Source organism: Pocillopora verrucosa, chromosome 11 (genome assembly GCF_036669915.1).
Source record: "Pocillopora verrucosa isolate sample1 chromosome 11, ASM3666991v2, whole genome shotgun sequence".
Lineage (NCBI taxonomy): Eukaryota > Metazoa > Cnidaria > Anthozoa > Scleractinia > Pocilloporidae > Pocillopora > Pocillopora verrucosa.
In genome coordinates this window covers 12,957,738-12,971,602 of record NC_089322.1, presented here as the reverse complement: position 1 = coordinate 12,971,602, position 13,865 = coordinate 12,957,738, and the positions used below count along the sequence as shown (strand labels likewise).

Here is a 13,865-nt window from a genome sequence, read left to right as displayed (position 1 = left end):
GCGATAGATCTTAAGCATGTGCTGCATTTATCAGGCCCTGGATTTGGTGAAATATCGCCACTGACTGCTAACCTTTCCAGCTGAAAAGTCGACTCTGAGTTCGAATATCGCTTGACCCTTGCTGCAAAGTAAGCGGTTGATGGTTTGTAAAATCCAATATGGCGGATAGCCATGTGGCGACGAATGTCGAAGAATATCACCAAATTCACGTTAAATGAAGCGAGAGTCGGCCGAGTTTCGAAGCCATTAGATTCACTGATGACTCTGCCAGCGAAATATACATCTGGCCAGAGTAAATGTGTGCAAAATACGCCAAGAAAGTACAGACTTACTGGGACTATCAAAGACACAGCCGCCATTACGCGTTATTGATGAAACGCCGAGGGAAAAATGGACATCTGGATGCTCAACTTTGCTGATGTTCTTAATCAATATCGCTAATTACTCCGCGGGAGGAATAGGTCTGAAGATCTTATTAATTACGTTGTGCGGATCTATATTTTTCAAAGGGACTAGTCAAATTTAGTAAGGCGATAATTGCAATTCGATCAAGACGATCAAAAGACTAGCATCATTTTTTTTTATTATTTTAGTTTATTGTCAAGGTACATTTTGCTCAATTCCTGAAATAAATATTACCTATGAACAAATGCTGCAAATGAGAAAACTTAAATAATACTTTCACATTGTAAAATCATATAACTCTGGGACTATTGTTAAACTGGTGACCATGCATAAACTTATTTTAACTACATATTGTATATAAATATATAAATATATATTGAGCAACAAAAGAGAACTTAATTATGTTTGCTGCTGTGGGTTAAATCTCATATTTTGACCAATTTACATCACTTTGTGGTAACTCTAGGGGTTAAGCTCTGCAATATATACAGATAAGAATGAAAAGCCTGAATTTATGGCTAAATCAAGATATTCCAATAACCCAAAACAGAAGTGCAAGTTTCACTGAAAAAAGAAGAGCTGACTTCACAAATCTTCCCTAAATAACACAAATACTTTATTTGACAGTTTACTTTTAAGATTAGTAATTGTCAGTAGACACTGTACACCTTCCATTAATTGAAGAAGCTTATCTTGAGAACCAACTTCTGCTTAAAGCAAAATTTCAAGGTGTAATTTCCCCACTAGTTTCTACCCATTCCAACAGTCATATCTATTTTTACAATGCAAAACATACCAAAACCCACAGGCTAACATTTGTTCTTATATACAATGATCACTAAAATAACAACTTCTGCACTAATAACAAATTTACTTAATGCAAAACCTGTTTGCAGACATTTTAGGAATCAACCCAAAACAGAAAAGAAATCAATTTGTGAAATTTCAGCAATCATTAAAAATAGCTTAAATAACGCCTTAACATAGGATAACATTTCATAGAAAGTAAGATCTCCAAGGAGAAAAAGAAGATGCTTACAGCCACGAAATAACATGTATACAATAAATAGATAAATAAATAAATACTTTCTATAAATTCAAAAGCACCAACAACTTAAAGGAGACTCTAAAGAAATAGCAATAGAGCAACTTTTCTCACAACATTGGGACAATATTGTGAGACAAGTAGCAGTAAATATTCCCTTATGCCTCGCATCACCCATGTTTAACCCTTTAACTCCCAAAAGTGATTAACATGTCACTTCTCCCTATAATATCCATACATTATCCAGCAAACAGATAATGAGAATACTCAAACTTATCAGGTAGAAGTTGATATCCTGATCTAACCCCAAATTCTTGTTTCTTATGCATGAGGAAATGTGTAGCAGCTAAAAGTGAGAATCAAAAATCAGATCTTGAGAGTTTAAGGGTTAACTCCATTCCTCTGTTCTTTACAAAAGTAAAATCTCTCAATGGGGACTGCAAATTACTTCTCAAAAATTCATCAATTATTCCCTGATGATAAATATCCAATACCCTTATCTCATCAGAGCACTTAAACAGCTGTATTCACCAGAATAATATTATAATAATACCCACGAATCAAGACTAAAAGTAGACTGGACTCATAAAATGACTGCATGAATGTGATTAAAAGAAAAAGAAAAAAAAAATGAAAATGATCACCACAAAATATGCACTTTATGCAACTTAAAAAATTGATTTACATACAGACCCTTGCATATTGGCAGAGTACCCCATAAGTAATTTAATTACATGCTAAAAAGGAAAAGAGCAAAAATAAAGAGCTCTGCCATGCTTTGTCTAAAGCAAGACAGGAAATTAAACAGCTACTGGAAGTACCTTGACATATAAATAATATGATTAATTTCATCCTTTTGTTACTGCAACATGCATGCCCTCAGTCTTTCATGTCTCTCAATTGAAGATGGCAAATCCTTATTTCCTATCTGCAAGTGCATGGTCATTGGACTACTGAAGCCTATTGGTACATGCCTAAATTGCAAAGAGATTACAATGAAGAAGTCCTCAAGTTTCCAGGTCTTAAGTTAAGAACACCAAGGTGATCAAATTTTGAAACTTCAGCCATTGGTCTTTTCACTTCAATTCTCTGACAAATTTGAGAAATTCACCACTTTTGCCATCTTGTATAGCAATTACAGAGTAACTTGCCTTGAAGGCTAAATGTAAAAGGCATCTGTCTGGCCTTGATCTGTAACATTGCATTTTGTCTTGTGAGCAGCCTGCCATGTATGCAGCTGATGAGGTTCCTTGTGCAATAATCAGCTGGTAATGACAATTAAACAGAGAAACTAGGTATCTCCTTTCCACTCCATTTGTACCTATGCCACATTCTTCTGAACTACTGACCCTGAGAACAGCTGCCAGCTGGTTGTACAAGCTTGTTCCACTAGAGTCAACTCTACTTCAGAACTAACATTCATAGTTTCCTGACTGGACGGAAAGATCAACAGTCCTGATGACACAAGAATTGTATATCCAAAAATTGGTACATAAGACAATCAGGTCCTATTAGATCCATATGATTGCTTATGTTTCTGTGCTTGTCACATTGGTATCTCCTTGACCTACACCACAACTATTTCCTTTAGCAGATGCAATATGTTTCCACTTATCAGTTGAAGTGTTCTGTAACTCAGTCATACAAGGTTGGGTGAAGCCGGGTCAGTCCGTGATCCTTTTCAATCTTGATTATCTGTACTTATAAATAGTCTCATAATCCGCTGACTTTGTAGAAAATATGTCTTCAGAATTCAACTTTTGTTTAAATATCATTGACGACTGTGCGCCCATAGCAAGAACTGTGCACTGCACATTCTGGTTTAAATGACACTTTGTTGAATTTGGTAAAAAGGTCACCAAAACTTTCCATTTGAAAAAGATGGACCAATCGTTTAAAGCTGCCACTGAATTTTGTGGCACTAAAACACCACTCTAAAAAACATTTTTAAATATCAATTTTTGCAGCTGTAGTAGACGATAATAAATTGTTTTTTTTAAATATCCAGAAAATTTCCAACTAATATTTGTAATAATTTTGAATCTCTTTGTCAGTAAATACATTGTAAGGCCAGAAGGTGAGCAAAACTTCTCATTCATCATATGTAACAAAGCTGATCAGGAACAACTTCTTGCCAAGATTTAACTTGCACACTACCTAATTCACTTTGGAATTTCATTTTACTTCATGAGCATCGATTTAAATAACTGTATGAGACCCTTTACGATTATTGCAATTTTCATATCTGCGATTGGCACCTCCCTCATGAATATTGTTTGGAACTGCCACAGTTTCAAAATCTGGGAGGGTCACAATAGCTGATGTGGTGACATTCATTGGTTGTTTATCATTGTGTGGTTTAGAATTCACTTTGTTCTTGCTTTTTACATCATTCATTTCCAGATGATCTGGGAAAAAAGCATTTTCATGCTGATGTGCTGGTTCTGAGAAAGATCTTGTTCGCTTCATGCATTTCCCTGTGTAGCTGTTTCGGTTATAGCAGGCATTGTCACACACTGCTGCTAGTGAAACAGATGAGGAAATCGGTGAACCAGATGGAGTACAAATAGGAGATGACAACTTGGGAGTCTTCCTCACTGGTTCTCCTTTGTATGAGTACTCCATTTCAACAAATTGCCGTGCCTGAAAAACACCAGCCAAAAAAGTAAAGAACATTGTTGATTTTACAATGTGCCAATCAATTTAAAGCTTCAACATTCCCCCACCTCCCCAAGCAACCCACAGGAATTTGACTGTCACAGGTGCCTGGGAAGCAGTGTTCTTGAACCTTGCCTGGCTGGGGTGGGCAATTTGAACTGCAAGTGTCAAGTCTTTACAGTGGAATATAATTGTTTTATCTTTAAAGTTAAGGTTAAGACTTCACATTTGTGAGCAAAATGCTCAGAAGAAAAGGTCTACACAGCTAGTCTAGGTTTTAAAGCTTGATCAGTGAGTAGAAATTGACTAGCACTAGCACTAGCACTTGGGTAGGGCATTTGAACACAATTTTAACCCACACCGCTGAAAATTTGAACAGAGGGATCTTCAAAAGTTCAAATGCATAGGACGTTGCACAGTAAGGGTGGGGGATGTTAAAGCTTTGAAATAATGAACATAATTTTTGTCCGAACATTCAACTACTTTAACCAATAGAGCCACACAATCAAAATAGTGAGATTATCTTGGATATAGAGATTTCCACAGAGAGTGTGGAATAACAGCAAGGACAGAAACAATTATAACAGCTGTACCTATGATTCCCTTTTCAAAACTCTCAACCCTTTCCTATCCAACAATGTTGTTTGACTGATAAAATCTTTTTTTCTTTTTTTGGCTAATGATTTAATTTTTAAAATTCTCTTTTAATCAACCAAGCAAAGAAAGAAAAATACATGTGTAGGGATGTGAATCATTATTCTTGGAGAAACTAACCAAGGGTAGCATAAAATTAGTTTGGGGGAGCGAATAAGTGTTGGAAATCTGTGAAAGTCCTTCAGAGACTATGCAACTGAAGCTCATGTAATAATTTCCTAACTTTAGACATAACTTCTTTAAATGAAGAGAAGGCTCTAGGGAACTTTTCACTGTTGAAGTTTTATGTGATACTACTACCACTATTTTGACCCTTTAAAAACTAGGAGTAACCAACATCTAATTTTTCCTTGCAGGAAAACTGCTGAACCATTCATTAAGATCATGAGTTGGTCTAAAGGAAAGATCACAAACAAAAGAGGCTTTGATCATGAAACAAATTCTGCTTGTCAGTACCAAAGGAAGTATAGATACTATATATAGAATACTACTGCTATGGTGTAAAGGGTTCACTGGCTTATAACTACATACCGTAGCCTTTTCCAGGCACTGAAGTAGATGAGTATGCTGTTCATCAAGATAGTTTTTCTCTTTATTGCTAACTGGAATTTGTGTCAACTCTAGGCCAGCACCCTAAGCAAAATAAATAGTGAAATGATTAAATAAAATGGTTTATTATGGATTAAGAGATGGTAAAGCTTTAAGAAGAGGCTAAATTAGTTTATAATTATACTTGTAGTTTCATTGAACAGAGCTTCTAATATTTATATATTCAGGAAAAAAAATATTTCCACAGCGTGTTTGCACAGTTGTGGTGCATAATTGCCAAACAGAGACTAGTAACCAAATTCAAACACCCACTCATAACTTTTTTACCAAAAACCAAAAACAAAAAAAAAGAGAAAAAAAGTGCAAACCATAACAGAAAAAAAAACCCATAAAAACCAGAGAGTTTTGATGCTATTACCACAAAGCCAATCCATAAATGGCCAAAACTCCCAACACAGCCCTGAAAATAATGAATCCTTGAATAATTGCCCAACCCCTAAATTACACGCTGCAGATAAAGGTAAAGCTATGAACAAACACCACACCCAACCATTAGAAGCCAAAACATTTATCTGAGGATTATGAAAAAAAATGTTTGAAACAAAAAGTAAGTAAAACTAATAATATTTCTTGGAATTTCAATGGGAAGACAATGAAACTTGACGTACATCTCTAGTTTATGTAACAATTACTGCTGTTATTAATTACTGCTAATTAATAATTACTGCTGTTATTATCCATGATGATTTTGGTTAAAAATTTAATTTGTACATAAATGCTACCCTTAATTAAATCTTGTGGGGGTTACACATAACATTAAATAAATGTTGTGGCATTAAATGCAGTAAATAGGTAACTCAAAAAAGACCACACATCTGATGAAAACGACATTCACTGGAAGGGTCACCTCATGAGGACATTTTTCCAAAATCAAAACAAAAAATTAACCCTTTAACTCCCAAGATCTCTGTAGTAATTCTCCTCACTGTCTGTCATACAGTTCTTGTGGCGTCAATTTTGAGAATCTGGTATTTGATCAATTTATAATCCCTTAATTGATATTTTTCTTTTTTCTCATCACCTGTCTGCCTGATATTGTATTGATATTGTGGGGAGAAATTCTGTCTTCGTCACTCATGGGAGTTAAAGGGTTAAAATATTATAAGTAAGAGTTAGAATCAACCAAAATTGTTCAAATGCTTGACTTGCCAGAGGAACATTTTCTTTATCAGGTGGGGAGACCAAAGCAGTACCAGCCATTGTCTTGGAAATGGACACACGTGCTTTCTGGAAAAAAAAAAAAAAAAAAAAAAAAAAAAAAAGTTGACATCTGAATACATACTCATGCAACAAAATACCAAATGTTTTTCTCTGATTAGTCTGGTAACAAACCCTTGGCATGATGTAATCCTTTCACTCTCAAAATCTCATTAGTAATTCTCCTTACTGTCTGCCATACAATTCTCATGATGTTTTGTATGGAGAATTTGGCATTGAATTCACCCCTAACTGATGTCTTTCTTTGTTCACATTACAGGTCAGCTTAATATTGTGCACAGTTCTAAATTGTAATTTTCTTTATGAAAGAGCATACCAAATCTATTTGTTACCTTGTGAGCTTTCCTTTTATCTGCTCTTTGGTTTTGCAAGTAAATTCTACTAAAATTTGACACAATCACTGGAACAGGCAGGGCAATCACAAGAACACCACTGAGTGAACACAGGCTACCCACAATCTTTCCAGGAGTAGTTTCAGGTACCATGTCACCATAACTAGAAACAGAAAATAATGTTAAAAGTATGTTATCCAGATCAAAAGCAGCAGGAACAAATAGGTGTAAAAGCAAAAATCCTTAAAAAATTTATTGTATAGAAGAAAACTACTAGCTTTTAAGTGTAAAATACAGTATGGACACTTGAAAACTAAGGTTACCTCCCTCCCATTTCTTTGCCTCTGAACCCCAGAGTTAATTTTTGCTGGGTTTGTGCCACTGGCCTCTCAGAGTCCCAACCCCATCATCAGTGGCCAATTATAGACCCCATCTTAGTCACTTTTGGAAATAACACTACACCTTTTTCACTGCAAATCCCAATCCGGCAGCAAATTCCTATTAGTCTATTACTAGGAATTACCATGCATTAAGAACAAACCTACACAATTGTGTACATAAATATGTGCTGCCAAATCACATTTTATGAAAAATATTCATGAATAATGTATCCTCAAAATCAAAAACAATTCCTTTTGCCTTTCATATCTTTGCTATCTTGTTTAATCAAGGGAAGTAGTTTGACTTTGTTTTAATATTAATTGCCTCTGTATTACTGAGTGACCATCTCCCTCAGAACTTAGAGCTGGATCACACAAGAGTATTTTTCGTTTGTTTCCATGAAAAGTCTGTCCACAGTAGCATAAAATAGGTGCAAATTTTGTGGGTTGCAAAAATTTTGTAAATCTTAAAAGGAGCTGATTTCCTGCTTCTGGGGCTTCCAAATTTTGGCACAACAAACAGTCACCTTTTTCAACCATTTAGCTGTCTTGTGAAGTAAGTCATGCCTGAATAAAATTTCAGTGGGAAACAATAATACTTTGGTCTGCCAGTCTTGTTTGGCACCAACAATGGCAGGATAAAAAAAAATTGTTCATGCTCATGTTGCACAGCTGGTAACCAAAATGCAAAAGATAAGTAGGAAAAAAAAGATCCATTTTCACATAGTAATTTGTGCAATATTTTTTCTTTGCCTTTTAAGAGCGAGATGTGTCTGTGATCTATGTAGATGGTAATCACTAAAGTTTTGATCAAAGGATGCATGACTGTGATGTCACCAAAATTTGGACAATGCTACATTTTTGCCAATTTGTGAAAATTGGAAAACATTAGAATTCACTCTGCTGCAACCTGGCCCATAGTACTGAACAGTAAACATTAACTTAATTTGGAGAATTTGAGGGATTTTCAAAAAAACTCATCAATTTTCAGATTTGCCAAATAGCCATTACTTTCAATCCCCATGATAATAACAGATCTTTAAGACATGCAATGACAAAAACAATTTGTACTTCATCAAAGGCATTAGGTTATTATTAAAATTACATACTTAAAAATTGGTCCATGAACAGCTCATGAAAAGGAAGCACTATAATAAGTGCAAATTACACCACAAAGATAAGCACTTCTTTACTATCTAAGAGTTTGATTTAAGTGTGACATTTTCAAGTGTTCTTTTGTCTGATCCTTTCTCACTGAAAAGGCAAGACGAAAAAAGACAAGCATAACAAACAGATTTGTTGAGCAATTTAAATCATACATTGTCATATTCAATCATTAAAACCAAAGAGAGTCTATTAATAACATGGTGTTAGTGAATTATCTCAAAGATAGAAAAACCACTTAATTCTCAAATTTTGACATTTCTCCATTCCTGAGACCAACAGGCTCTCAGAATGTATTTAGTTTAAAAATGAGGAGATAAAGGCCAAATTAGGGAAATTCATCCCATTATGTCGTAATAAATGATAAGAAAAAAGCTGACAACACAAATCTATTATACTTATGCATGCAGTTGGTAATTGTGCAGCAAATAAAGAGAACAAATAGAACAAAGTCCCATATCAAACTGTGGAGACCGCTATAAGATGTGAACAGCAAGCAAATAAAAGGAAAATACAGCATCTGACTGATGAATATAGTTCAGAATCATCCAAGGAAAGATGGTTGAATTTATTTACCAATTAGCTAGCCCGAAACACATGAATCTTTTTAGTGACTTAATGATGAGAAGGTACAACATTTGCTGATCAATCTTTGTCAGTAGGTTGTGAACAAGCAGGAACTTCTATAACATACAGAATTTCTTAATAAATAAATTGATTGGTAAATGAGTTGAATTTACATAAATGTAATTACTCTACTGGCTATTTAACATATGTGGTTGCTGGTTCAAAAAAGAAAACAATATAACAGATGTTTTTCCAAGCAAAATTATTACAAACAACATGAATGAAACAGTTGTGAATAAACAAAGATATTATTTCTTTCAATATTTATAATCACCTGAAAAACGAAAAGAAAAAATGATAAAATGTCTTGCTCTTTCCATAATAAAGAAATATTCACAGCCAATAAAATATTCATAAAGGTGAACTGTCCAGCCTTGCATTCTAAATGAGATAAAAACAGTGACAGACTCAAGGACAGTTTGGATCAGTGAACTTTGAAAACGAAAAATTGTGACAAGTCACAAATGCAAAGTTATGATCTAATGATACACATAGTGAACAAAAAGAGCTAGATAACTTAACTACATTTCTGTTGTCTAATGGTGACTTAAAAACCATTAATTACACAAAATTCGCGTATTGTTTTCAAGGTTTAAGGAACACTCACAAGCCCTATTGACTCTTATTTCATGCAAGAATGATCTCCTGACAGCAAATGCTTCCTTTTTACTTTAAATGTTAACAAATGAATAGAACTTGTGAGAAAGATGCTTCCTAGACTTGCGCTGATCTCAAACTCGTCATGTGAAAAGGAAATACACTATGTTTATAGTTGCTTTGCTTTGTATCTATCCAGCAAAAATCCTGAAAAAATTTTACTGAACTGTGCATTTTTATTACAGCGTAAACAATTTCCACCAGCTGTTAAATTTTTCCCTGTAAATTCTCGTCTATTCCTTATTAATTTACCACATACAGGGAGCCTGAATCTTCTGATTCTTAAGATCCTTTTTGCTACAAGTATTTTGTACACATATTCCGCAACAGAGGAAGACATAACTCAGTTATATTAACACGGGGGGTTATTATTGGCGTTCAAAATAACGCAACCAGGAAAGTGCATAGAGTAGAAACGTCTGTTTTCTAAGAAACAGTTGTTCAAAGACCCCACAAGTCTGGCCGTTTTATGAACGAAGAGCTTCGTCATTCCTCAAAACACAAAAAAGTGAACTTTTTGTACAGTCGTGTTTATAAGTAACTTATTTCAGGAAAGATAACAGAACCTTCTCCTAAATCGCGCGACATTGAAAATCAACAAAAATATAAATATGCAAAATTTTAGAATATCCTTACGGCAGATTTTAAAGCTGTTAAATTTTATTTTACAGATTTTAAAGAGTGACATCTCCAGCAAAAACACTGATGTAAGCTTAATTCATTTAAGAATTATCGCAACGTTATCAAGTTGAAGACCACAAATACACCGTGTGATGTCGACTCAAGTTTCTCTTCACCAGAAAAACGGAAACTGTGTAGTTATCCGAAATCGTCCACTTGAGAATTAAGTGTAAACATACACCAACAGCAGACATAGCAATATTGTTGTTGTAAAAGTATCTAGCTCAATTCATATCAGAATAAAGAAAAATCTTCTAATACAACATTTTTAACAAAGGGAATTTTTTTCCTTTCGCCACGGAAGTAAAAACTGGCGGGAAAAACGGCTTCAAGCGTAGCTCAAGGCATTGAACAACATGTTCTTAGTTTAAGATCGCAGAGTCATCAATAAGAAATGGCCGAAAGCAGAAAGAAAGAAATATACACATATGCAACCTAAATAAATGTTTTCTATGGTGAATTGAAGATTCGTTCGAACCCAATACTAGGATGTAAACAAAAGTTTAAATGAAAGCAGATTTGAGAGGAGATCTGTGATAGCCTGCGATAAATATGCACGTTCGACCCGGCATACGACTGTGTCAGTGCACAAAACTGTTAGATACTTGATAACTGCATTCCGATTAAACTCCAAGATTACGTCCCGTGCAAAAAATATAACGAACATACAAAAGGCATCTTCGAACGAACACTGTAGCTGTTAATTCATAAATTAATACAAAGTTCTCTCACAGAAGAGCTTTCCCTCTCAGGATAAGGCATAAAATGTTCTGAACAAACTTTTATATGTACATGGATTATCTAAGTTAACATAGCATTAGAAATAGAATTGAACTTACCCTAGTGTAGTCATTGTAACAATCGTGTACCAAAAACTCGCAGGAATACTTGTAAACTTGGTATTAGGGACTACCTTTTCTACATAGTACATAACTGTCGCAAAAATTATTACTGCCATCGACAACGAAAACAACAGGAAGCCCAACTCAGACGCGCAACTCTTCAGTGTATAACCCAAGATGCGGAGTCCTCTTGAATGCCTTGAAAATTTGAATATTCTGAAGATCCTAAATACTCTCAGGGTCACAAATGCTCCACTTATAGAATTATTTGGCATAAAGAGTCCAACATAGAAAGGCAAAATAGCTACCACATCTATTATGCTCATTAGATCTCGAGCGAACTTGAATCGGTTAGGAGCTGCATACAAACGCGCCATATACTCAACAGTAAACACTATAACACAAGCTGTTTCCATCGAGAAAAAAATCTGTTGATTGGCCTCCCCAAAAGTTTTCCCATCGTCTGTTGGAAGAGTTTCTACCACCGTGCTGATCACACTAACAGCAATAAAGAAACCTGTTATGTAGTATGCCAAAGTGGCTGGCCGCGAGCTTTGCGGATTTTGAAAAGCGGTCCACATCTTCTCGCGAATTGTAGAATCAGTGTTTTCTTCCCCATTCTGTGAACCATCTTCCAGTTTATCAGGTTCGAAAATTCTTTCTTCACACTCTTTCTTCCTTTCACGAAAATCCTCCCAACAACAATCGTGTACCACATCTTCAGAAATGCCGAAGAAACAAAGTTCGTCTTCAAAGGAAGACACACATTCTCCCCGCGGGTAGTGCAGCTTTCCATTGCGATAATAATTCAAGACATGGCGGAACAGGTCCGGATCTCGATCGAAGAAGTATTCTTTTGTTTCCGAATCGAAAAAATAGTCCTTTTCGTCACTTCCAAGCAGAGTTTCCGGGAATCGCGCCAACGTATTTTGCCATGTTTCAAACCGCCTCCCACTAACATTGATGGTAACTCGCTCGTCGTTTTTTGGCGATTCTGGCGGAGGTGGCATCGTAGACGTTGCTAAAGGAGCCAAACCGACAGCGGCCGCCCTCGCGAATGGCAGCCATGCTCCTAAATCGGTGGCCATGATTGATTGCGACGGCCTTACATCGAAGGAAGTGATCCAAGCTCACTTGTGAGTCGCGCATCTACTCTGAGCTTAAGAGACAGGTGTATAATGTTGTCGCTCTGCTGACAAACAACCACTTTAATTTATGCCAGCGCATCCACGGATTGATTGAGACTTCGATCTATTTGCACCATTTGTTCGAACGCTACCTCGATTATTCACCTGGGACGCGTTTGGGTTCAGGTTGACAGATGAATGGTAATTTCGATCAAATCTTCGATTTCTCGGGTGCTTCGAAATGTGGAAACAAATCGCCTTTAAAATCAATCAAATGTTGCAGCACACCGGGCTCAAATTGCGGCACAGTATTGAGAACCAAGAACCATGAAATTAGTCTTAATCCCCATCTTTTGTTCAGAAGTGAAGTACATAGAGCATTAAATTGAAATAGCTTTAGCACTCGAAGCCTTTGTACTTGTCTAACATCCCTCGCCAGAAAACAAAGTGAAGCACGCTAAAAACACAATTTTTCATCACATACAGATTGATGTGGTACTAAATTCCTCTTATATGTTTCAGAGAAGAGATACCTAATTGTAAAGGATATCGTTAATTAGCATTGGATTAAACAAATTTAAAGTCAGTAGCCAATGAATTTCGAGAAAGATGACTGTTTGATTGATAGTTTATCAAACATCAACAGGACATCTATTGTTCGCCTGTCAAACGTTCGCGCCAAATTTGCAAACGGTGCAGGCAAAAATTCTTTATTTTAAAATTTTTTTCCTCGTTACGGTAATAAATTGCGGGAAAAATATAATATCTCGTGAGAAGAGAAGAATATAAGTTTAGAGGATACTTGTAAAGGGGCCTCACCGAAAAATTGACACAAAACCCCGCTTTTGTAATTTTATTTCGATTCGTTTTCGCTTTCGAAGACGCCGTCCTGGTTTTCTGTACTTATAAATAATGGAGAAACCTAAAAACCCAACTATGTCGTGTATGAATTTTAAAATAAAGGAAGCATTACATGTAAAGCTTTTTATTTTTTAGCCTCCCCTTTTTCGGCAAAATACTGAAACGGCTCTGAAACGCATTTTCTTATCAACTCTAAAGAAAGCCACCGAAAACATGCAGTGACCTATTGTTCAAAATTATATTATTTTTAAGACACTCTTCGGTTTCGTCGAAAAATACTCATCGCTTTGGTTTCAATTTGTCTCTTTTTGCGATGTCATTAGACAATACCCTGGACTTTCCAACAGTTAAGATACACAACGTTATCGGAGACTGTAATTGTCTACTACGACTTCACAGTAATTTGGTTCCATTACCGACAATGTTTAGTTACCCGGCAAACCAACATTAGCAGCTTGTTCACTTCTGATAGTTTATGGCCCGAGATAAATTTGCTTTGCAAATAGCAACAAGAATTGGGGCTACGTACATTAACTTCTTCATCCTTTCAAATTACTACCAGATCACCATATTGCGCATTTATTGGCGCATGAAAAGTTTCATCT

General features: G+C 35.7%; 1 protein-coding gene across 1 annotated transcript; it reads right to left on the bottom strand.

The window, feature by feature from the left end:
• Positions 1 to 561: 561 nt before the first annotated feature.
• LOC131794403 (potassium voltage-gated channel protein Shal) lies at positions 562 to 12,720 on the bottom strand. Its single transcript, XM_059111923.2, has 5 exons — positions 11,270 to 12,720; positions 6,922 to 7,084; positions 6,521 to 6,598; positions 5,294 to 5,395; positions 562 to 4,093 (listed from the first exon to the last, which is right to left on the bottom strand). The coding sequence occupies exons 1-5, from the start codon at positions 12,358 to 12,360 to the stop codon at positions 3,650 to 3,652; spliced, it is 1,878 nt and encodes a 625-aa protein (XP_058967906.1). The 5' UTR covers positions 12,361 to 12,720; the 3' UTR covers positions 562 to 3,649.
• Between the last annotated feature and the right edge of the window lie 1,145 nt (positions 12,721 to 13,865).

Excerpts from the sequence above, each read along its gene's own strand:
- LOC131794403 (XM_059111923.2), bottom strand. The coding sequence starts at position 12,360 with ATGGCCACCGATTTAGGAGCATGGCTGCCATTCGCGAGGGCGGCCGCT. Across the intron at positions 7,085-11,269 it reads GTTACAATGACTACACTAGG|TTATGGTGACATGGTACCTG; the intron begins GTAAGTTCAATT and ends TTCTGTTTCTAG. Across the intron at positions 5,396-6,520 it reads ATAAAGAAAATGTTCCTCTG|GGTGCTGGCCTAGAGTTGAC; the intron begins GCAAGTCAAGCA and ends TATTTTGCTTAG.